At 39.2% G+C, this 24,669-nt stretch overlaps 2 protein-coding genes across 2 annotated transcripts; one reads left to right on the top strand and one right to left on the bottom strand.

The window, feature by feature from the left end:
- Positions 1-1,704: 1,704 nt before the first annotated feature.
- On the top strand, positions 1,705-2,894 carry trarg1b (trafficking regulator of GLUT4 (SLC2A4) 1b). Its single transcript, XM_057361157.1, has 3 exons — positions 1,705-2,201; positions 2,388-2,511; positions 2,665-2,894. Exons 1-3 carry the CDS (start codon positions 1,857-1,859, stop codon positions 2,670-2,672), a joined length of 477 nt encoding a protein of 158 aa, XP_057217140.1. The 5' UTR covers positions 1,705-1,856; the 3' UTR covers positions 2,673-2,894.
- Positions 2,895-12,838: 9,944 nt separating this feature from the next.
- On the bottom strand, positions 12,839-24,554 carry cpdb (carboxypeptidase D, b). Its single transcript, XM_057360503.1, is given in 21 exon segments — positions 12,839-13,179; positions 13,271-13,367; positions 13,827-14,012; positions 14,127-14,258; positions 14,367-14,428; positions 14,528-14,623; positions 14,700-14,831; positions 14,911-15,049; positions 15,140-15,335; positions 16,395-16,670; positions 16,766-16,935; positions 19,344-19,489; positions 19,910-20,000; positions 20,183-20,262; positions 20,340-20,528; positions 20,601-20,792; positions 21,571-21,908; positions 22,041-22,207; positions 22,292-22,434; positions 22,519-22,766; positions 23,841-24,554. Coding segments are annotated over 21 exon segments (3,882 nt in total). The 5' UTR covers positions 24,431-24,554; the 3' UTR covers positions 12,839-12,967.
- Positions 24,555-24,669: the final 115 nt, after the last annotated feature.

A 24,669-nucleotide genomic window follows, 5' to 3' on the forward strand; every position in this document is an offset into this window, starting at 1 on the left:
GAATCTGTTACATCACATAAAGGTACATCATTTACACTCAAAACATATGAATTATTTGTGGTTTAGACCGTAGCATAAGTGATTTATAACAAATGAAAAGCTGTCATAAATTTTTTTTCGATCGTAATTCATCCTTAATTTTGTTTGTTTTGTGTTTTCTCTCATATTTTGGCAATGAATCACTCAAAATACATTTAAACATTTGGCAGACGCTTTTATCCAAAGCGACTTACATTGCATTATACTATACATTTGCTTCTAATTATGCCCAATCCCTGGGATCAAACCCATGACCTTGGTGTTGTTAGCACCATGCTCTAACCACTGAACTACAGGAAAGCTGTATGAGTGTAGGGGGTCTGTGCTCTGTAGCACAAAACTAATGTTGATACAAGATACGATATTATCATATGTGTAGTGTTGACACGTTATCAATGAATGTGACTTTTATAATCATAGTTATTGTCAATACTGGTGACATCCCTATATGACATTTCTAGCAGTAAAGACTTTTTAAAATCGAAGGCTATGCATTGCACTACAGTATATGTGAGCCTTACAGTGTTACAGTTAGGCCCAAAGTCTGGGCCTGAAAATCTGGAACTTGAAATGAAGTTAGGATTTTGAAAAACGTTAAGACAAAAATTAATCAAATGTAAGCTAATTTATACCATAGATGTTTTGTAGCCTATCAAACGTCATGTCATGCTAACAATGCTTTGTTTCAACCCATAGTTATGGGACAAATAATGGATACAATTAACCAAGAAAATGAGCTTTCTAGAGTATTTTCAAAACCCGAAATGCTCTTGATTTTTTTTAATCATGCTAAAATAAAAAACAGTGCTGGAAATGGCCAGATTCACCGAGGGGACTCCAGTTAGAGACATTTTAACCCATAAACTATAGACAGAAAATGCTGCTTCATGTAATGCATAAATAGCGTTTGATTTGAAGGCTGTTTCATGGACAAAAGACGGAAAACCTCTGTATTTTGAGTTGGAATATCACTTAAAAAATTAGCAGAACTCATTTGGAGTCATATTTTGAACGTCTCAGAAAGGAAACTGTAATGTTAAAATATGACCCATAGGGGGCGCCAATACACTCTAAAAAATGGTGCTACATAGCTTTCCTGGGTCTTACCAAGATATGGTTCTATATAGCACTTAAAGTGGTTCCCTATATGATTACGAGCCAAGAACCACCTTCAGTGCTATATAGTATCATTTTTTTAGAGTGTAGAATAATAGGTTGGACAACACCGTTTAAAACATTTACTATAATGGCACTAACCTGAATGAGTAAATGATATAGGACTAAAAATAAACCAATACCCTTTTTTTTAGAAATGATAAATGTGAGGACAAGTTGTTAATACAAAGTTATAGGCATAACCTATAAGTTAGTAAAATCCTACTTCTAACGTTTTTTCTCGCTTAAGAAAATGTAAGAAAAATTAAGCGGTATACATGTATGTATGGGTGTATTAGGATGAGCCACTCTATTTTCTGCGATTCTCACCAAAGTGAGACAATGCGCGAACTATCAATTAACGCACGTCCACCAATCAAACGCAGCGTCTGCGCGCCCTCGCGATGCGCCCAAACTGATTGATTTACGCAATGCTTGTTGATCGAGCATAAGATATAAACTCGAGTCTCTTCTCAAATTTCAGATCCGTATCCGATCAAATATTGATGAGTGGATGGATGTCCAATAGCTGTTTTATCGACTGTACGAAATCCGCCACTGCGATTAATTGGATTAAATGAATAAAATCTAACGCTGACAGAGAAAACTTTAGAAGAGTAGTCTACGTTTTTTCTTACACAAAGGGATCTGTTCTTCAAGAGATGGCTATAAATACGGATGCCCCTCGCGCGACAGGTGTCCTTGGTGAGAGCGCGGCGCTTGGGTCTGATTTTGGAGACACGGAGAAACTTCTTGACCTCTCGACTAAAGAGCTTAAGGGAGAATTGAACCACAAGTCTGATACTTACAGCGTTAAGTCTCAGAATGAAAAGACAGCGGAAAACGTCGATCCAGTACCCCTCTCTCCAACACGGGTCGATTTCAGCCGCACCTCGTCGCCGACACCCGGCGAGCGCGAGCCCTGGAGCTTCATTTGGGTGGCCGTGATATCATGCTTCTGTCCTGCGGTTCCTATAAACGTGTTTGCGCTTTATTTTGCGCATATGGTGAGTACTGTCATCTAAGTTCAACGTTTTGTTAGAGATCACATTGAGTCTAATAATTATTTTAGGGCTGTATGTTTTATGCGTCATACAGCATGTGTTTTTAATGCATTCATATTCATTAAATTGCTTTATTAATGCTTCAATTAAAATGTGCGCGCGCATCTATGCGCGTGTGCTCCCCTTTAGGCACGCGCCATGATACAGTCAAAAGATTATGAAGGTGGCAGAAAAATTGGACGTCTGTCTTTGTTGCTTAGCATCGTTTCCATTATTGTGGGTTCGGCCATTCTCCTCTATGTGGCGATGACAGGTAACATCTCTCTCTGCACACATACTGAAGCTTAGAAACTTTTAAAACTTTTAATTTTAATATTACCATCAATATTGTGAACAAAAATGTAAAATGTAATCTGGTGCTATAAAAATCAATATGCTTACGCCTACATCTCTTTCTTTCTCCCAGAGATATGATAAGCTGTTGTACAGTCGTGGATATTCTGCAGAAGCTGAAACCAAAGCATAAATGTAAACATGTAGCCCATATTAAAGATGAAAGATAGACTGAAAGTCATTCCTTTAAAACTAAACTAAAATACAATAAATAAATAAATATATATATATGTTCAGGTTCCCTAAAAGTTTGTTTCCAAGTCTTGGTATTCTTTTGTGTTGTCTCATCAAATCTTGCCTTATAACAAAGCCTAAGCAAATGTTATCTATCAATCAAATCAATCTAACTTTGCACAGAACTTGTATTTATTTAGCTTATTTTGTATTAATTTAATTACATCAATTTTAAATATATTGAAAACAAATGAAATATTGTAATAAAATATTATAAGCTCTGTTCATAATTTTTAAATGCCATTCTTTTGCTCTTTAAAAAAACATTTGTTGTACATCACAATATTTATCTCTTCATTTTAAATATACTGATGTCTTGCATTACTTATGAGACTTTATGATCTTTATATATTTTCTTTGTATGATTGTAATAGCCTTTTGTATAAAGCCACCGAGGTACAATCTGTCGTAAAATCTCTACACCGACCGATGAGAAATGTAAAGATTGTCTCTAGGATTGAACAAAAGTAGTGAGAGATTACACAGATTGCACTGAAACTGAGCAAGGGCTATGTTCAAGTTTTATTTCAGCACAACAAAAAGCACATGCATGTTTGAAAATCTCAACTGCGAATTTGTCTTATGCTGATATGGTGCCCTATTTTGTGCATATTATGAATTAAACAAAACAACTTGATTTTCTAGTGTTGAAAGTTTTTTTATGTGTTACAATTAGCATAAAACTTTCTTAAAAACGATTTTTAAATTGCGTATGTTGGACTGAAATATTTGGCCATTTTCATACACAGACTGTACTCTTCTGTTTTGATGTAAGGGTACAATAAGATGTGGTTATTTTACTTTGAAAAAAGCAACAGTAGGCTACAACCTGTTTTGCTGTCAATCACTTATTCAAGTTTAAAAAACTGTGAGCGCAAAAGAGATAACACACAAAAAAACACAGAGGTCGGGTAACTGATATCCTGACCGTTAAGTGCATTCTTTTCAACTTTACATTTAGTCATTACAAACCTCAAATGGAAGCGACTGGCTAAACTTGCCATTTGTGCTTTAAAGCCACTATGTCTATTACAATGGTGGGCATTTTACAAAGAACACACCTTAAAAGAGGAAATCACTTCTTATTGTTAAGTGTTTATCAATGCTTGAGATCAATAAGATCTTTGATACTGATACATGATCTCCACCACACAAAGACATTTGTAGTGTATTGGTTCTCCAAAACCACAGAATGTCTGTTTTTTTATCCTTTTCAAAAATCATGTCAAGCTTCACTAATGGCTGAGTGTTCAGCTGGGGATAGTAAGAATGATAAAAGCATTCTAGTGGTAAATGGGTTTGTTGATGCACTATCTGAACCCAATAACACAGTTCAACATACATTTAACAATAATAACACTGACCATGTTTACATGGACATCAGTAATCGAATTATTTGCCTTATTCTGAGTAAGCTAATATTACGATTAAGGTGTTTACATGAGTTGCTTTAGGAATATATCTTTCATGTTCCCGTTTTACATGTTACACTACATAGTTTGATTAATGGCATACGTCATTACATCCCTAAGCGACGCTGTTCGACGTTCCCTCCATAATTTCATGTGTCAACAAACAGTTCGTCTTCGCCATGGTACCACATACAGTTTTTGTGTTTCATTTATTTTCTAGAATTGTTGGCATCTTTCTTGTTTCCCGTTCTGACCAAAAATGTGCTTTCTTGCTTGAAGCCATGTTGTTTGCCGTAAAACGAAACGGCTGTCCACTGCCGTGCGAGTGTGTAACCTGTCGCAAAGTTTAGTATAACAGCGTTAAAGGGGTGATATGACAGGGCTAAAACTAATGTTATTGTTTGTTTTAGATGTAATGCAATGTGTATACACGAGTTAAGGTTCAAAAACGCTGTATTTTCCACATATTGTGCATGTTTATATCTCCTCTTTGCCCCGCCTCTCTGAAACGCGCTGATTTTTTACAAAGCTCATCGCTCTGAAAAGCGAGGTGTGCTATGATTGGCCAGTTAACCAGTGCGTAGTGATTGGTTGAATACTGCAAGCGTGTAATGGAAATGTAACGCCTCTCACCATATTTGGAACATCAGGTTCCAAAGCAATTGTACTGACAGGTACGCCCACCTTACTTGCGTATACATTTGGGCGGTCTTAGTCAACTCATACCACGAACTGACTTAGATTTGTGGGGGTGTGGTTACACGAGTTGTTTCAGGCAGTTCTGGGTGAGCATTCGCTTTTAGATAGAATGCATCTTTTTTCAGACACTTTAATTTTTGCAATTTTACATGTCTAATACATGCATGGGCAACCAAAGACACAGAAAAACACGTATTCACGCCATATGACCCCTTTAAAGAAGATGTGCTGTCCCTATGTAGAAGTACTCTTCATTAACTGTAAGCCTTTCTACTCACCGTGGGAGTTCTCCTCGTTCATCCTCGTAAGTGTTTATATTCCTCCGCAAGCGCACGTGAGCGCTGCGCTATAACAGCTGGCTGATCAGATCGCAGACACAGAACAACAACACACGGACTCTGTTATAATCATTCTCGAGACTTTAATAAAGCAAAACTCACATGTGAACTGCCAAAACTCAAACAACACATTACATGCCCCACCAGAGACAATAATATTTTGGACCACTGCTATACCACAATAAAGGATGCATGTCGCTTCGTCCCCAGAGCAGCCTTTGGACTCTCTGACCACTGCCTGGTTCATCTTCTCCCAACATAGAGACAATAACTTAAATCTGCTAAACCAGTAGTAAGAACTGTATAGAGATGGACCAACGAAGCAGAGCAGGCCATAAAAGCCTGCTTCGACTGCACTAAGTGGAGTATTTTTAAAGCTGCTGCCATCGATCTGGATGAGCTCACAGAGACTGTAACATCATACATCAGTTTCTGTGAGGACATGTGCATAACTACCAGGACATATTTACCATATAACAATGACAAACCATGGTCCACACCAAAACTCAGACAGCTTCGCCAGGCCGAAGAGGATGCCTACAGGAGTGGGGACAGAATCTTGTACAATCAGGCCAAGAACATACTGACAAAGGAAATTAGAGTGGCTAAGAAGAGCTACACTAAAAAGTTGGAAAACCAGTTTTCAGTAAACGACTCTGTCTCGGTGTGGAAAGGCCTGAAAGACATTACAAACTACAAGACACCATCCCCCAGCACTGAGGCAAATCAACAGCTTGCTGATGACCTGAATGAGTTTTACTGTAGATTTGAAACCCCCGGTCTCACACCCCACACTGACCACCTCTCTCCACAGCCATCAACAGTGAAGATAATGTGCGTCAAGTCTTTAGGAAGCAAAAGAGAAGGAAAGCACCAGGCCCAGACAGTGTTTCACCAGCCTGTCTGAAATCCTGTTTGGCCTAAATTATTTCACAGATCTTCAACAGATCACTGGAGCGGTTCAAAGTCCCTTCCTGCTTCAAACTCTCCACCATTATTCCCATCCCAAAGAAATCCAAAATCACAGGACTTAATGTTTACAGACCCTTTGCCTTAACATCTGTGGCCATGAAGTCATTTGAAAGACTGGTGTTGGCTTACCTGAAAGACATCACAGGACTTTTACTGGACCCACTGCAGTTTGCTTACCAAGAAAACAGGTTCGTGGATGATGCAGTCAACACGGGACTGCATTATACCCTACAACATCTGGACAGACCAGGGAATTATGCAAGGATCCTGTTTGTGGACTTCAGTTCAGCCTTTAACACCATCGTCCCAACACTCCTCCAGACCAAACTAAACCAGCTCTTTATTCCTAGCTCTGTCTGTCAATGGATCACCAGCTTTCTGACAGACAGGCAACACCTAGTTAGAATTGATAAATTCACATCCAACAGCCGTACCATCAGCACTGGTGCCCCCCAGGGATGTGTGCTGTCCCCACTGCTCTTCTCCCTGTACACCAAAGACGGCACCTCTACTGACCCCTTTGTCAAGCTCCTGAAGTTTGCAGATGACACTACAGTTATTGGCCTCATCCAGGATGATGATGAGTCTGCTTACAGAAGTGAGGTTGAGCAGCTGGCTGTCTGGTGTAGTCATAACAACCTGGAGCTAAAAACCTTGAAAACAGTGGAGATGATAGTGGACTTTAGGAGAAACCCCCCGGCACTCCGCCCACTCACCATCATGAACAGCACTGTGGCCACAGTAGAGTCATTCAGGTTCCTGGGCACCACCATCTCACAGGACCTGAAGTGGGACATTCACGTTGACTCTATTCAAAAAGGCCCAGCAGAGGCTGTACTTCCTTCGCCAGCTGAGGAAGTTCAACCTGCCACAGGAGCTGCTCTTACAGTTCTACTGTCATTGCTGTCATTGAATCTGTACTCTGCACTTCCATAACTGAGGTTCACAACTGACGATGTGTTGCATTGATGGGAACCATACAAGGGGCATTATCAGCAGCACCTCACCAAAAGGCATCTTTCACCCAGGATAATGGATGTGATGAAAGTGGGACACACAACTCATGAGATGTCTCTCTGATAATAGCAAGGAAAGTTAATTATGCTATACATTTCTAAAATAATTTATCCCTCCAAACACAGAGGATGCCTACCCAACGAACCCAGTGAAATTCTTGACTGCTTCCCCCCCGTCATGCATAAGGCATGGGAAATGTCCTATTGGGCAATTCAACTGTGCTGAAATAGTGGGATTATAACACCTAGTACTATTAAGCAAATCTGGACCCCTCACACCCTGCACCCCGAACTGCTGCCGTATGGTCGGCGCTACAGAGCAATGAGCACCAAACCAGCCAGACATAGGAAAAGTTTCTTCCCTCAGGCCATCTACCTCATGAACAGTTAAATGTTCTACTGTGCAATAAAAACATGTGCAATACACAACTATATATACTCATATTTATTATACATACGTTATTGATATAATATTCAGCTATCCACATTCCCCTGCATAACTTGTACATAACACTGTATAATTTGTATATAGCACATCTGTACATACAATATACTGCCTATTGTCCTTTTGTCTAATATTGTCCTTTTTGTCAAATGTGTTTTGACTCTCACATATTTATTTTTATGTTTTCTTACCTGTGCTTGTCACTTTTTTAACCTGTATGTGCACTGGAAGCTTCTGTCACTAAGACAAATTCCAATTGTGTGTCCAAACACACTTGGCAATAAAGCTCTTTCTGATTCTGATAAAGTGTCATCCCTTCTCCATTATGTTAACTCAAAAACGTCTTTTTTTTGTCACATCGATAATGCATTCATTTTTCTCTTCTTTTTTTAAAAACACAACTCGTGTTTATACTGATATTTTTCTGACGTCTGGGCTCATCATCAGGGGGTTTAATAAAATATATGTAATAAATTCAGTATTTTAAGGTGTTTTGAATGAAAATGTCACATCCACAACACTGGAATTGCCCAGGTTTCAACATATGTATTTTATATTTGCCAACTCTTATTTATCTCAATATAAAGTTATTAGAGAAAATCATTTTCTTGATCAATGTTCTGCACCCATTTCTTACCCTTAAAAAATTATCGTATAAAAATTTATATAAAAATGTTTTTATATCTGAACCTAACACCCACAAAACTAATCTATAGATCTTTGCAGAAAGGGTGTAAGCAGATCCTGCCAAATGAAATGTCGAAAATCAATAGCACTTATCCATCTCATTTGCTACCACACACACAGAAAGTCCTGCTTGGTGGGTAACGTACAGTCGCCCATTGAACTATAACAGAACTTACAGTGGATTCCTCAGTTTACATGTCCTACAACATACAAGCTGTTAGGATTGTGCTTTAGAGAGACAAACAATAAAAATATGAAATTCTTTCGGCATTCAAACCAAGCGTTGCACATCTGCATCTACCGAACATATAAGAGTGCAGCTTTGAGAGAGAGAGCAAGAGACAGACAGACAGACAGACAGACAGAGAGGTTAGCTGGAGCTGTTGAGGTAAACCACAGCTGTTAGGCTGCCAATTCCAGGAAACATCTAATGGACTTTCCCACTCAGAGCTCCTTAGAGGTCTCTTATAGGGTGGAAGCTGGTGTAATGGTTATATGCCAAAGCGTAGTGAACATGACTGAAGAACAGAGGAAGAGCACGCCCTTCTCCACTTCAATGAAAAAGGTATTATCTTGAATGTACTCCAGTCGGTTACTTAAGATGTGGGCACTTAAATGTGTTAGAGCTGTCTGAGGTATACAATTAATATCAGTAAAAAATTAAATATGAAATGTTAACGTTGATGCTTTGGATTACTCAATCATTAATATCATACATTAACAGCTGCTAAAAATGATTATCCACAGTGCCCCCCAAAACCAAAAGACCATTTTTTTCATACCTCTTCATATCTGAAGAACCATTTGCCACTACAAAAAAACTTTTCTGCAACAGAAAGGTTCGTACATAGCCCTTGTGGTGTAAATATAGAAAAAAAGTGGATCGAACCGAAGACTCTTGTAGCCAGTATGTAGCAAATATGGAGGCATACGCTCCTGATGGGGAGGAGAGAGCGCAAGCTAATGTTGTTTATTCTGAGGGTGGATCAATGGCGTTTTTAGGGGTAGGGGTGTGTTTGTTTGGATTTCAAAATTCAAACATCAACAGCGTTTCTCATATATCGCTTACTCCACCTTTAACTGGATAATTATGCAATTCAATTGATATTTTTTATTATAAAACAGTTCTTTCTGGTTCTCGAATCTGATTGGCTGAGAGCCATGCGATATTCCACCAGGATCATCCTGGGAACTGACTGTTGAACCGCTTCACTGACTGTTTGTATCACTCCACCACTAAACTCACTCGGATTATGCTGTCCTTGCAACTGCGTCAGTCTGAAGTTAGACAGCTAACTAACAAGCAAACAAACACACACACACACACAAAGCAGTTTATCCTTTCCAGAATGTTTACTTGTGTGATACTTTCTAATTTTTTTGTAAAACTGACATACAATAAACAAGATATGAAATTACAAACTGCGCATTAATAAAGTTACATATAAACGCGTGCACTGCCATCTGCTTACAGGCATATCTTTCTCCAAGGCAAAGATTGTTCGTGTGGTGAACTGAAACTAATGAGATCTAATAATCACCGCTGTCCAATGATCACTTCATGGACAGCGGTGACACACTACGCATGTGGCAGGGCATCCCAGCCATCACCAACTACAGGACATCATCACCTGTGTCAGTGATGGCTCCCTTCCAGATGCACTGAACAGCTTTTATGCTCTGTACAATATGCAGAACAACGTGACACCAAGAAAAACACCCCCCCCTCCAAGCGACCAGGTGCTGTGCCTTACCACGGCTGATGTGAGGATAGCTCTACTCAAAGTTAACCCATGGAAAGTTGCTGGACCAGAAAACATTCCTGGCAGGGTGCTCAGAGGATGTGCTGACCAACTGGCAGATGTTCTTACTGACATCTTCAACGTGTCTCTGAGCAGTGCCGTTGTTCCCACCTGCTTTAAGGCCAACACCATCGTCCCAGTGCCGAAGAAGTCTGCTGTGTCCTGCCTCAATGATTACCGCCCCGTTGCACTCACACCCATCATCATGATGTGCTTCGAGAGGCTTGTCATGAGGCACATCAAGACCATGCTGCCCCCCTCACTGGACCCGCTGCAGTTCGCGTATTGCCCAAAACGTTCCACCGACGACGCCATCTCCACCACACTCCATCTGGCCCTCACTCATCTGGACAATAAAAGCACTTACGTCCGAATGCTGTCCATAGATTTCAGTTCAGTATTCAACACCATCATCCCTCAGCACCTGATTGGGAAGCTGAACCTGTTGGGCCTGAACACCTCCCTCTCTGTAACTGGATCCTGGACCTCCTGACCGAGAGACCTCAGTCAGTCCGGATCGGAAACAACACCTCCAGCACCACCACACTGAGCCCCACAGGGTTGTGTGCTCAGTCCTCTGCTGTTCACATTGCTGACTCATGACTGTGTAGCAACGCACGGCTCGAACCACATCATCAAGTTTGCCAATGACACGACCGTGGTGGGTCTCATCCTCTCTGTATGCAGACTCGTCATTTCTAGTGTCAACAACCTGTCTCTGAACGTTGACAAATCTAAAGAGATGGTTGTTGACTTCAGGAAGACAAAGAGTGATCATTCTCCGCTGTACATCAATGGCTCCTCAGTGGAGATTGTAAAGAGAACCAAATTCTTTGGTGTCCACCTGGCGGAGAACCTCGCCTGGTCCCACTCACCCCTCTCACACACTTTTCACCCTTCTGGAAAAAGGTACTGGAGCATTCGAACCCTCACCTCCAGACTGTGCAACAGCTTCTTTCCACAAGCCATTCGACTCCTAAATAAAAAGACTCAGGACTAACACATTACATAACATTGTAACAACCTGTTTGCACCAATAACTGCACTACTTGCATATTTTTGCACCAACACTGCTGCTATAGTTCCTCATTGAACGTTTACATGTAGCCTACAGTAGTATAATTACATTGACAATGTTTCACTACTTGTTTGCACTCCGATGTTTCATGCTGTGTACTGCGATTTATATTGTCTCACGTTTTTCTTTGCACTTATTGTTGTACTTGCACAGATTTGCACATGTGCACTTTATGTAGTCTGTGTGTTTATGTCTTATGCATAGCACTTTGGTCCTGGGGGAACGGGGTTTCGTTTCACTGTGTACTGCACTGTATATTGTTGAAATTACAATAAAAGCCACTTGAACCTCAATACTGGAAAATGGCCACTAGGTGGTGACTGTAACACACACTTAAGTCAAACTAAACGTTGTCAGTGTCTCAGCAGTTTATTCACAGCGCTCTGCGCTCATGGTTTTAAAAAATTACGCGAGGGACTCGATCACGCGCTTAAGAAAATAGAATTGGGATAAATTCTCTGCGAGTTTCTTTATAAAGGTCTCTCTCATTCACACGCACCTCCTGCCTCGTTATTTCTTACCATTACTTCACTGAAGCAGCACACCGCACATTTAAAATACGTGACGGTTTGGAATTGGTAGGTTTGTTTAACTGTTATGTTGGACTGGAATTCGTGGACGAAAGTAGTTCCCCGGTTCCTTTAAGAACCGGAGGGTTTTAAAGTGTCAATCCGTAAGTTTTTTTTTTTTTAATTAAAAATTAACTAAAACCAATTATTGAGCAAGTACTCGAAATAACTGTGTTTAAACTGTGTCATTACCCTTGCTGGATTCAACACTGAAAGCTTGTAATAATGGCTTGTAACCTTGTCAGGTCGCGTTTCTCCGGAAATCCATATTTGGTGTCTTTCGTCTATGCGTCATTTCTTCACATTCGTGAAAAGAACGAAGAGGATCCGGCTGCTAGCCCGCTTGTGGATGCTGCGGGTGACAGGGGTGGCATTGTACATAGAAATTTTCTCTTGGAAAGTTTATTATTATTTACAGCGGCGTTTAGTACTTTTAGTTTTAAACGCCAAGCAGCGCTGACATCTGGGGATTCATCAGTTGTGAAAACCAAGAAAGTACGAACTGATGAGTGTTTACAGGATACGGGACTATGTTTGTGCGAAAACAAGAATTAATATTCTTGTTTATATTCTTGGCAAGGCATTTCAAAGGTGGCGTGAACTCCATGACCTGAAAGAATTGAAAACGGATGCAGACATGGCTTTATTTCTTCTGAACAGAACAGGTAAGACATTTCAATATTATCGTTCTTACAGATAGCCACTTTAAAGACACTCCTATGTTGTTTCTGATTCATCTACACACGTGTGCCGTCGAACTGTTGTATAAATGCAATATCGCTCTCGTAGTCGTGTATATAGTGCTCTTATATCAGCATGGCTGTGATTGCCTGCGGCCTCATGCGTCTGGCCTAATCACAGCCATGCTGATATAAGAGCACTATATACACTCCTACTCGAGCGATATTGCATTATGTTTTGATGCTGTACTGCCACCTCCAGTTTTTCCACGTAATAAGGAATGCACACAAACTAAGCAAACAAAGTGCCATTTATTTCCAAATGAAACGGCAAACATACAAACTGGAGTAGCCAAGAATTCTTGTTACTCGGGTCATTTTATCTTCTGAAAAGCACAACTGCGCAGAAAGACTTCTTTTTCAACAGTCTAATCTGTGGCGCGCTCAGCGTCTCTCCACAAAGAAAGGGTCATCCTCACTCTCGCTGTCCTCCAGAAACTCTTGCCGCAAGGGTGACTTCTCGGAAGCCATGGCCTCCATGCGGAGACTTTCTCTGTCACTGCGACACCAGCGGATGCTGTCATGTATACGGCTGAACTTGGCAGAGCGGATGTGCCAGATGAAGACGGCGCAGAACAAGACGCTCATCAAACAAGCTAAAAAAGCAAGTGTTTCATTAGGCTACTACAGATCAGTTCACTACTGAGTGCACTTGTGAGTAACAATTATTATTGTATACTTTTTTACCTGATGCTATTACAAACACCCCCTGGCCAAGAGGACGCTTGTCTGCAGTGAAGTCAATCGCAATGGGGCTGGTGAGTCTGTCTGAGGACATATTTACCTAAAATCATAGAGATTGGAAATAGATTGTGATGCAATTGTGCGTATTAGCACCACCTGCTGGACAAAAGAAGAGAGCCTCTGCAGGACTTTATTCAAAGGCTAGTTCACCCAAAAAAACATTCTTACATCATTTCTAACCTGTATGAGTTTCTTCTGCAGAACACAAAAGAAGATATTTTGAAGAATGTTGGTAACCAAACAACACTGGGTTCCATTGTATGGACACAAAACCGTGAATAAATGACATATTATTTTTGAGAGAACTATCTCTAACAGGGGCCATATTATGAGGAAATAAAGTTTGGTGCTTTAACCTGGTGAGGTTACAAAAAAGCAGTATAGACACTCCTTATTAAAAAGTTAAAATGTATGATCAAAAAACGTATTAAAAAGAGTAAAAGGTTTATTTTTCACAACTCGCGTATGTGTGTCTGCATGTGCATCTATGTATATATACCTGCTGGAGCTCTTGTTGATATCCGTGAGCCTGAACCTGCAGCTGATGTGTTCCTGGAGCCAGTAAAGTGGTGAAATAACCCTGACTGTCTGTACGAACATTCACAGATCCATTCACCACAACAACAGCATCTGACACCGGCCTGCCTTTACTGTCCCTCACAACACCACTTAACCTTCTGTGAACCTTTAGAGAAGAAAGGCAATTGAATTGACATTCTGATTCGGATCTCAAATACATGTTTGACAATATTGGTTTCCGAGATGTAAAGGTGTTAATGTAGCCTAAAAATGTGTCCACCTCCAGCAGCATGCGGAAGAGAGGCATCCTGTTCTCCATCCACAGCGAGAAGAGTTGAGACTCAGGTGGGAACATACAACAGCCCGTGTACACGGTGATCTCAGGACAAACACCCACATCCAAACTGAAGTCCTGAAAGAGCATCATTTGTCTTAAAGATACAGTCCATCCAAAAATGAAAAGTCTGTCGGTTTTTATTAACCACCCCATCATTGCAAACTTGAATTCGCTCTATAATACCTTCATACTGCCTGTGTGAGCGTTGAACTCCGCCCCCTGCATGACACCTCCTGGGATTTCCTCTGCTGAGTTAGATTATCCACAACACAACTCGTAAATTAAACTACAGCAACTACTTCAAATCTTTTGAGGATTTGGATGAGAATGTTTTTAAATAGTACCTGAGACTTCTGCGCATACTACATTACCCAAGTGCATGAAAGGATGACTGTTTGCATACAAGGAGGCCAAATATCTCAACGTCTCTTCATTTTGAGCTTCAAAAAAATAAAAGACTGTAAAACACCCTTTATCTATATACAGTGTGGCATCTAATATTCTGTTGTTTTTTACCACGTTGATTGGGTCTGTCATAAGGATACATGGCCAACAGAAAGCCTCCGTCCAGCACAACAGAGAGAGAGAACCCACCACCGTTGATCAAATTCATCACTGCACGGGTCTCTGGCTGGGCGGACATGTTGCCTAAGCACACATAAAGGACATGAAAGCGATCAGGGTTTGCCAGGTTGCTTATAAACTAGTTATAAATGACTTGACTGACCATAGATGAAGTCAGTGTCCAGATCTGTGGCGTGAGCATTGGTGTAACCCAGGTTGAAGGTGCACTGACCCTCCTGCGCCAGCTCTCGCCCTTCAGGGTTCACACAAGGGAGAATCACTATCCTGCTCTTGTCGATCAGCTAGAAAAAAGAAACCAAGATTCACTTTATTATATATAAGAGAGATAGAGGTAGAGGAAATGTTTCGACTGAAAGGTTTTGGTTGCCTGCCTTGGTGATGGTGGGATTTCTGCCATAGTTGAGGCAAAGAACAGAGGCGAATTCGAGAAGCAACTCGGGGCCGACTGCCGCGTCACCATGGACACCGGCCACAAAACGGATCTTGGGCTCAGCAGGTTGAGGCATCTCCAGATTGCCAGAGATCTCCAGGGCCCAGATGGTCCTAAACTCAACGCTCTGGCCCAAACTGAACAAAAAAATTCACACATGGGCATTTAAAAAAAACTCCCCACTACAGCTATAAATATCAGATCTCACTGAAGATGTTGCCTTAAAAGCTGTGAGTCAACCATTTTTTTTATTTTCTGAAGTAAATGGTACACCTCTCCTCAAGACACACTGTCTGTTGTATTCTTCATGTACAGTCATGGCCAAAAGTCATCACGACTGACATCTTTGCTCTTTATTCAAATATATGAATGAAGATGCCAAAAATTGTATTCATGTTGCATATTTGATTGGTGTGTGAACTGAAGTTCAGATCTGAGAAGAATTTTTAAGGAGGCTTGGCAAAAACAACAGCGCATGCACAAGTTTATTTAGACATAGCTCAGGATAAGGACTACAAATTACTACCAACAAGAGAGGATATCCAAATACTAAAACTGTAATAAAGATTTTGTTATTTTCTGCTAGCTTTTGTTTTTTTTTAAATGCAATTTTTGTGTATTCAAATAAAACCCATATTCCCTGCAAGGACAGTTTAACTAACTAAAATTAAAACTTTTCTTTTATTGAAATGAAATTTTGCTAAGATGATTGGAAAATCAAACTAAACGAAAAATTTAAATATTGCATCAGAAATGAACTGAAATAAGTTTAAGGCACTTGAATTATAATAATAAACAAAAACTAAAAAAAATCATATATAGCAACATAAAAAATGAATTGAAAAATGACAAAAACAAACAAAAATTGCTAAAATTATCACTTAAATTAACAATGCAAATTTATAATATTAATAACTAAAAACAAAACTATAATAATGATGTGGTTTGCCTTTTTGTCAAAGTTTAGTGTTTTGTCCATTTTGTACCATACACCTCATACGCAAGTTGATGGTTTAATCGAGCCTAGGTGAAATCGAAAACAAATATTGCACAAATGTGCCCTCTGGGCATCACTTTTGTCCCCTACTGTATGTTTCACAAATGGCACTGAACAAGATATTACACATTGAATATTAAACCCGGGTTTAGTGATTTTGCTACACAAGTCATGATAAAGTATCTTCAGAATGAGTTACCTGTACAGACGCGTGATACGTGGGAAGTTAAACGTAAGCCCTCGGAGGAACTCTGCTTGTTCTCTGTAGTTGCGATATTGCAGGGTCTGAGCCGGTAAAAGGCTGCGAATGAATTCTTCTAACTGACCAGCGGTCAAAAGCCTCTCCACCAGTTTCTCAAACTCCTTCTGTTGTTCTTCTTCAAAGGACGGCTGTGCCGTGTCCCTGGTCAGCTTGAAGTCCACCTGCTCCACTCGAGTCTCCAGCACCCGGACGGACGCTGACATTGTAGTGTACCTGAGAATAGAGGAAAGGTGACTGCTCAGCAATTAATCATTAAACAAGAGATGTGAGATTAACGACAAAAATCTCTTAGATCTTTTGTATCTCACCCTGGAGCAGAGGCTATGATATGATAAGAACCAGGAGCGAGGGGTCTCCATTATTGTCCCGTACTGCTGGTGTGAACCTGGTGTCTGGAGTCTTCCACCTTGACTGTGGCATTAGTGATGCCCTCGCCGGTATGAGCATCAGTCACCGTACCCCTCACAAACAAATGAACCTGATATGAGTCACATATGCAAACAATGTATATTTTAAAGGAATACAACACCGGAAGTTGGAATACACTTGTTTGTCATTTTACATTTTTAATGCAAGAGCACTTTTAATTTGAATGGATTTAGATTGGCAGTTGATATTTTATCATTCATCAGTATCAACAATAGTATTTCTCTCCTGTATAAGAATGATTTTTAAAACTTATTTTTAGTTATGTTTATAGTATTGATATACATATTGATATACATCTTGGTTCAAGTTAGGGTACTGGCAATAACCATGATATTAAAAACTATTATCAATGATATAGTATTAATACTACATATATGATTTTATACATTTTAGCTATAATTCAGCACCCACTTAAATTTGAACTCAAAGCTTTATTTTTTTGTAGATTTTTTATGAATTTTCTTGGACATGATAAGCACATAGTGAAAATTTAATATCCATGTAGGTAGGCAAGTATGCAAATTTATTGTTCTTGGTGTCTCGTTTTGGAGTTCTAGGTGTAAACAGGCCTTGTAAATTAATTTTGTACAAAATTTAACCTAGATGTTTAAAATTGTTTTTTTAACCAGTTAAATAACTTGAACATTAAATATTGTTAAAACTCGCCTGGCAAATCACCTGACATTGTTTATAGAGCTATACAGTAATCTAGAAAAATAAATGCCACGTTTGAGGTTTATTTTAATTTTTAAAGGGATAATTCACCCAAAAATAAATATTGTCATAATTTACTCACTTTCGAGTTGTTCCAAATCTGTATAAATTTCTTTGTTTTGATAAACAGAGAGAAAGATATTTGGACGAATTCTTGTTACCAAACAGCTCTTGGACCCCTTTGACTACCATAGTAGGAAAAATTTGTTCTGTTGAACACAAAAGAAGATCTTTTAAAGAATGTAGGAAAGCAAACAGTTGTGAGGCACTTTTGACTACTATCTTTTTTCCTACTATGTTAGTCAATGGGGTCCAAGAACTGTCCAAGAATTCGTCCAAATATCTTTCTCTGTGTTCAACCAAACAAAGAAATGTATACAGGTTTGGAACAACTAGAGAGTGAATAATTCAGGACAGAATTTCATTTTTGGGTGAACTATCCCTTTAACTTAAAGGAAATGTTCACTCAAAAATAGTCCCCTATTCACTAGTTGCACAAGATGGCGCTGGTGAGCTTTTGGGATGCCAGAGTCGGCAGAGTAATTTCCGGTCGTATAACACTTTGTGGGGAAAAGGAGGATTTTTGGCCAATAAATTTGGGTGTTTTTTAGATTAAAAAAAAAGTAATATATAAGCTATATGACAGATCCTCTTTACATTGCTGAGCACTTTGTTAAGACAAAACAACTTGATAGTGTTAAACGACCGGAAATTAGGCTGCGGACTCGAGCATCGCAAAAGCTCACCGGCGCCATCTTTTTCAACTTGTCCATTGACTTGAGAGTAGTAATTATTATTACTCATTTGGATGGTTCTTTTTTGGGTGAACTATTCCTTTAAAATAAAATACAGATAAAATACATATTACAGTCATTACATAATTCTCATATGGACAGCATCAATCACTTCGACACTCTTTATCCAAAATATGGGAAAATATCAGTAATGCAGTTCAGTCAAAAGTTTACATACACCTTGCAGAATTGGGAAAATTAAGAAAATTAAGGTTGTTTTTAATTAGGTACTGCCCTGAACAAGTTACTTTACATAATAGATGTTTATACATTTTAAACTCGGGTGGGTGTAAACTTTTGGACTGGGTGACCAGCTTTAATTGTCATTTGGTTGAAATAACTTGTCGTTTAGTAACGCCCTCATGAAGCTACAAAATATATACACGTTTCCCATTCAACAAAATGATAATCGTCACCAAATTGAATTTTCAAAGGTTTACGCCCACCTGCCCTGTATTGTGTTACCTTCTTGAGCATTAGAGAATGTTTGTGTATGTGTCTGTCAATTATCCTTTGGGGTAAAAAGATGAATCTCAATATCACACAGACACTGTTGAACAAGGGTCAAATACATTAAGAAGATGCTGAAAAAACAAAGATTGTGGAGAATCTGAAAGATTTTTCAGAAGATCAATGGACCGTTTAAACTCTTCACAAAACTAAAAAACTTGCATTAACTGTTCAGGTAACATAATGCAATAGTAAGAATCAGGTGCATGTAAACTTTTGAGCGGGCTTATTTTTGTTAAATTCGTTATTGGTCTGTAATGTTAACTATACGTAAACATCCGTTATGTGAAATAACTTGTTCAGGGCAGTACCTAATAAAAAACAACCCTTATTTTCAAACTTCCTTTTATTTTTCCAGATTCTGCGAGGTGTACGTACACTTTTGAATACAACTGTATAATGAAAAGGTCTCAATGCGTGAAAGCATAGATGACATTACCTGCTGTATGAACTGTAGAATGGCTCTGTGATTTTGCTCCCAGTATTGTGAGAGCGACTCCACTGGTGGCAGCAGATCACAACTGAGCCCGATGTTAACAGCTAAAGTGTCTGTGTGGCTGTACGCCCAGGTCAGCATATCAGTCCCTACAAGTTAAAACATCGGTACAATTCACAGGAATCAAAATATGCTTGACCAGTGACTGTTTAATATTACAACAATAAAAAAACCTGTTGCGTGATCTCGATCTTTATCTACTTTTCTCTGTATGCTTGCTTATATCCTCTTAACGTTATATCCGAAACTTTGTATTACTGGCACTTCTTGTGTATATTGCATTATGTAGACGAATCACTTTGGATAAAAGTGTCTGACAAATAAATAAAAAACGAACTGAAATGTACATTTTACAAGTCAACACAAGCATTCAAAACTCAAAAAAATCTAACGAAATCAAAAACGTTTTGATGAACCATGAAAAAAGTTTTTTCTTTGAAAGCCACAATACCCAATATTGAGAAAATGTTTGAGTATGATCTTGTGTTGACGAAACTGATGAAATGAACCTGTTGCTGATGGACGACGGTGCTTGCCGGCTTTCTTCTCTCTGGTTCTCGACACATCACAATCCTGGGGCTCTTGTAAAGCTTGAGATTGCTGGAAAAATGAAAACATAACAGTATTGGACAGGAATCCAGAATAAGTTTATTAGAAAGAGTGCTTAAAAAAGTTAGATCTTCTGCATTACGAGACGCGCTGATATTCTGCTTATCATTTACTGTATGAAGTGAACTGTAACACGGTCACAACTCGTGCATTTCAGCATTTGGTAGACATACCGTATAAGAGGCTGCAACAGATTTAAACACGTTTTCATCAAAAGAGTCAATGGAATGAGGATACACTACTCCCCTGAACCCTACAGACAAAGACAGCAGTGTTTTAAACAAAACTGAGAAGACATTCTTACCAAAAAAAATCTACATTTTTTTGTACCTCCACGTATACTTGCAGACAGCACAAAGAAGTGAGACTTGATCCAGTTCATCACCGCTTGAGTTTCTGGTTGAATAACATTCCTCGGTTTTGGGCGATCAGGGAAGTTCATGTTCAGGTCCACACGGTGACCGTTACTGTGTCCAATAATACTAAGGTCTCCCGAGACCTTAACATGTTCATTTTGAGCTGTGGGATCAGAAATAAGGATGTAAACAGAAAGCGACACCACAAAAACCCACCAAATGTGTCCGCTCTTACCTTTAAGTGCCAGTTCATAACCGTCTGGGTTCATGGCAGGCATGATGTGAATTCTTGTGCTGTTGACCAGACGGGTGACTAAAGAATCCTTGCCTTAATTGCGGCACATGTATTCAATGAGATTCAGGAGAATTTCACAGCCGATAACCTCATTTCCATGCATGTTACCCACAAACATGACCTCAGGTTTACCTGGTTGAAGTAAAGCGAGGTACATTTATATTTTAGAAATTAGACACTTTTATAAAAAATGTTTGCTAATGCAATGTTCGATCAATGGAGCTATAGGAATACTACAGGAACACAATGGTTGATGCAAATAATGAATCTCTTACTATCTTTGTTTCCCAGTGCAAATATCTATATTTTTAAATTAAGATACATTGACTTGAGCAATTATCAAAATTCTGTTTATGGTTAAAACAAGAAAAAATTCTGCCAATGGGAGAAGAAAAATAAACTTTGATTCAAGATTATTTTCTTACGTCATTGGCAGATATACAAAAAATCTTTGTATTTTTGTCTTGTTTTCCAGTACAAATATCAAAACAGTCTTGTCAAGTCTTGTTTTCTGAACAAAATGATTAAAATGAAGGTGGTGAAATGATGACTGCTTGGCCTGCAGTTAACTCCGGTCTGTGTTAGGTTATAATAATTTATTTTATATTTAATTTATATTACTATTCATTTATATTAATATTTTGTTGTATTAAATGTATATTATGAATTGTATTAAATTAAATTAAACAGACTCAACAGTTATGGATTCTTTGCGAACGTCTACCGGAAGTTAAGTTTGGGCCACATGACATTTGTTTATGTTGTTGCTGCTGAAACCGTCTATTTAAGGTCATTTTGCTTCTGAAGAAAATGTATCTTGATTTATAAATCTTCAGATATTTGTACTGCAAACGAGACAGAAATACTAAGCATAAAAGTGTAAAAGCCATCACACACAGTTTAATTGTACCTTGCTGATTAACGCCAGGATTGGTGGATATCTCCATCACATAAAGATTCCTGCCCTGCACTGATGTGCCTGCAGAGTACAGGTACGTGATGGACGGATGGACAGCACTGAACAGCTGCAGCAACATCTCCATTTCATCATAACTATGATATCGAAAGTCCAAGGACTGGATGGGAGACTTCGGGATGGAAGGACCAGGAGGGTTGAGAACCTCATTGGTTACGGTGGGTTTTGCAGTGAGGACATAGTCTGACATTAGCATCTCCTCAAGAGTAAAGTTCAGCATCGTTGCTTTGCTTTCGATCACGGGCACGTTCTTCTCCGTATTCGGCAGGTACCTGTGACATAAAAAACCTTTAAAAAGCTTTGTTTTAAATTGACATTGTTAGTGATGTTATACATACACATATATACATACATATATATAAATATACATATATACATATATGTATGTGTGTGTGTGTAATCACCCAGGAGAACTAGCAGTGATGTCGTATATTCCAGGCAGCAGCAAGCGGTAATAGTCACCAAACGTCCATGTTGTGATGTTGTGATCGATTCCAGAAACAGAGATGGTTGCATCTGGGAGAGCAAGGCCTGATGTGGTCATAACAAAACCTCTCACACCTATATGAGCCTTAAACAGAAAAAAAAAAAAAAACATCAAAGCTCACAATTAATGGGACTACACAATTCATTTCATGCTTTCAAGTCATCTCACTTCCTGCAAGTAGAGAAGAAGTGCCTGTCTGTTGTTGGCCCACTCTATGTAAAGTTGAGATGCTGGCGGATACTTGCAGCAACTCAATTCAAAAGTCACTTCAAAACAGTTCCCTTTCAGGTAGTTGTAATCCTGCATTCCACCTGAGCACAGGGCACCAAACAGTAGCTCACAGGAACGTCACATTAGGAAACGGTTTCAGTAAAATGTCAAAAGTCAAAGTTTACCTCGCACGTCATACCACTCTGCACCATTGGTGATTCCATCTTTAAAGCTTTGGTTTGGATCATCAGGGCAGTGAGGTTCACCCATCTTCATAACGGGGTGGTTCTCTGCATACGTCTGCGCTAGATGGCGAAACAGTGCGTCATCTGCCGTGGGGCTGTAAAGTCCTAGGGTTTTATGAGAGCTGGTGTCATCGAAGGGGTAGCTGGCCACCACCGAGCCCCCGTGTAGACTACCAGACAGGACGAACCTAAAAGAAATTAAAACGAGATATGACCAATGATGTGCTGGCATTTGCTTCTGAACATTTTTTGAAAATTAAACAAAAATAGAAACGTTAATAGAAATTATACAATAGAAATTTAAGCGTTACAATGAGAACTGAAACGGTTTGATGGAAACTATAATAGAAGGGCCATCACGATAAACCGACGATAAATATCACGTGATTTATGCACAGTTTTTGAGTGAAGTACGCTAAAATGCTGCTGCATCCGAAAGCCAGAGGGCGCTCTCGTGCGGAAACTCCAAATACGCACTGCAGAAGAAGACCATAACACCTTCTAGAATCTAGGAAATGCCTATGGACATCTTTTTATCACTGTTCCTCAAGCCTCCTCACGTATTTTTATGATAATAAAGTATATTTATAATGATCATGTTTGACGGGTGTTTTCAAATGCACATAATAAGTGACTCAAACTCGCACTGCTTTTAGATCGAGCAGCATTTCCTACTGATCCCAGAACCGTGCTTCACGGAAAAGCTACGCATTAAAAATATATCGACACATTGCATATCGCAGCCATCTACAATAGGATTTAGTGGTATCGCGATAAATGACCATGCAGCCCTCTTTCAATATAGCAATATGGGCAATAACCGTGATATTAAAACCCATGATTATCAATATTGTGGTAATTCTACACAAGTTTTGATTTACAATGTTCACAAACTTTCTTTCTTACAAACAAAACATTTGCCTTTCTACGTTTGTTTTAAGCATTACGTATGGCCAAATAAATGAAAACGAGGAATAAAAAAAAGAAAGAAAATGAAAGTGAACTTAATTGATATTAATTTCTTTTTCAAATAATTGCAACAAATATCGTGATAACGTGGCAACGAAAAAACTTTTGGCCATGATTTCTGAAATAAGAACCAAAACACACTAGGCATTTTAATGGTTATATTAGTAAAAAGGTAACAGTTCATAATGATATTTGTAATGAAAATCATTGGAATTTCTATATATGTTTTTAGCAACAACATTTATATTTATGAATAGGCCTATATGTATAAAGAAAGAAAAAAAGCAACCTACTTTTTCTCAAGAATCCACTTCATCACAGCCGTAACCTCCGGTATATCGTAAGTCGTACCGGAAGGCTCAAATTGGTCTGGGAAACTTCTGTTGAGATCATAATGTTTGGCATTTTCTCGAGCTTCACTGCTGCCAGCACAGTCTCCCTCCTCAGCCCTCTCAAACCCGTCCGGATTCATGCTGGGCATTATGTATATATCAGTCCGGTTCACCAGCTCGGTCACACGCGCATCACGATTATATTGAGTTAACAGGTGCTCGATTAAATAAACCAACATCTGCCGTGATAACGATTCGTCCCCGTGTATGTTGCCTACATACTTGAACCTCGGCTTCCCCGGCACATCAACTCTCGGATCCGTTGTCACCCTCATGACCCAGAGCTCCCGTCCTTCCATGGACTGTCCGATACTCGACAGGCTACAAATATGCGCGTATTTCTGGTATAAACTTTGAAGGCGATCAGTCAAGTCGACGTAGTTGTAGTACGCGGCGTAAGTTTCTGCGTTCACTTCGTTATTCTTTAAACCATGCGTTTGGTGCGATGCTATTATTAAAATATGCTGCAAAATGAGCAACAAAATGCACATTGTGTGTTTGGTCAGTCACGATGTAGCCTACAAATGTTTTTTAAATAAATTGTTAGTTGGATTTTTGTTGCACCATCATCTGGTTTTGTCCGAAGGATTAAACGCTTTGAATGAGACACTAATATAGTTACCACTTAGCATAATCAGTATACAATTGGTTTGCACAGGGCAGGTTAAACCAAACCACAGGACTATACCACTGATTTATGCCTTTGGGTAATTCGCAAGTAATACGTGTG

Source organism: Triplophysa rosa, linkage group LG19, assembly GCF_024868665.1.
Source record: "Triplophysa rosa linkage group LG19, Trosa_1v2, whole genome shotgun sequence".
Lineage (NCBI taxonomy): Eukaryota > Metazoa > Chordata > Actinopteri > Cypriniformes > Nemacheilidae > Triplophysa > Triplophysa rosa.

Bases quoted from the DNA above. Each gene is read 5' to 3' on its own strand.
- trarg1b (XM_057361157.1), top strand. From the start codon at position 1,857: ATGGCTATAAATACGGATGCCCCTCGCGCGACAGGTGTCCTTGGTGAG. The intron at 2,202-2,387 runs GTGAGTACTGTC...GCTCCCCTTTAG, and splicing joins CGCTTTATTTTGCGCATATG to GCACGCGCCATGATACAGTC.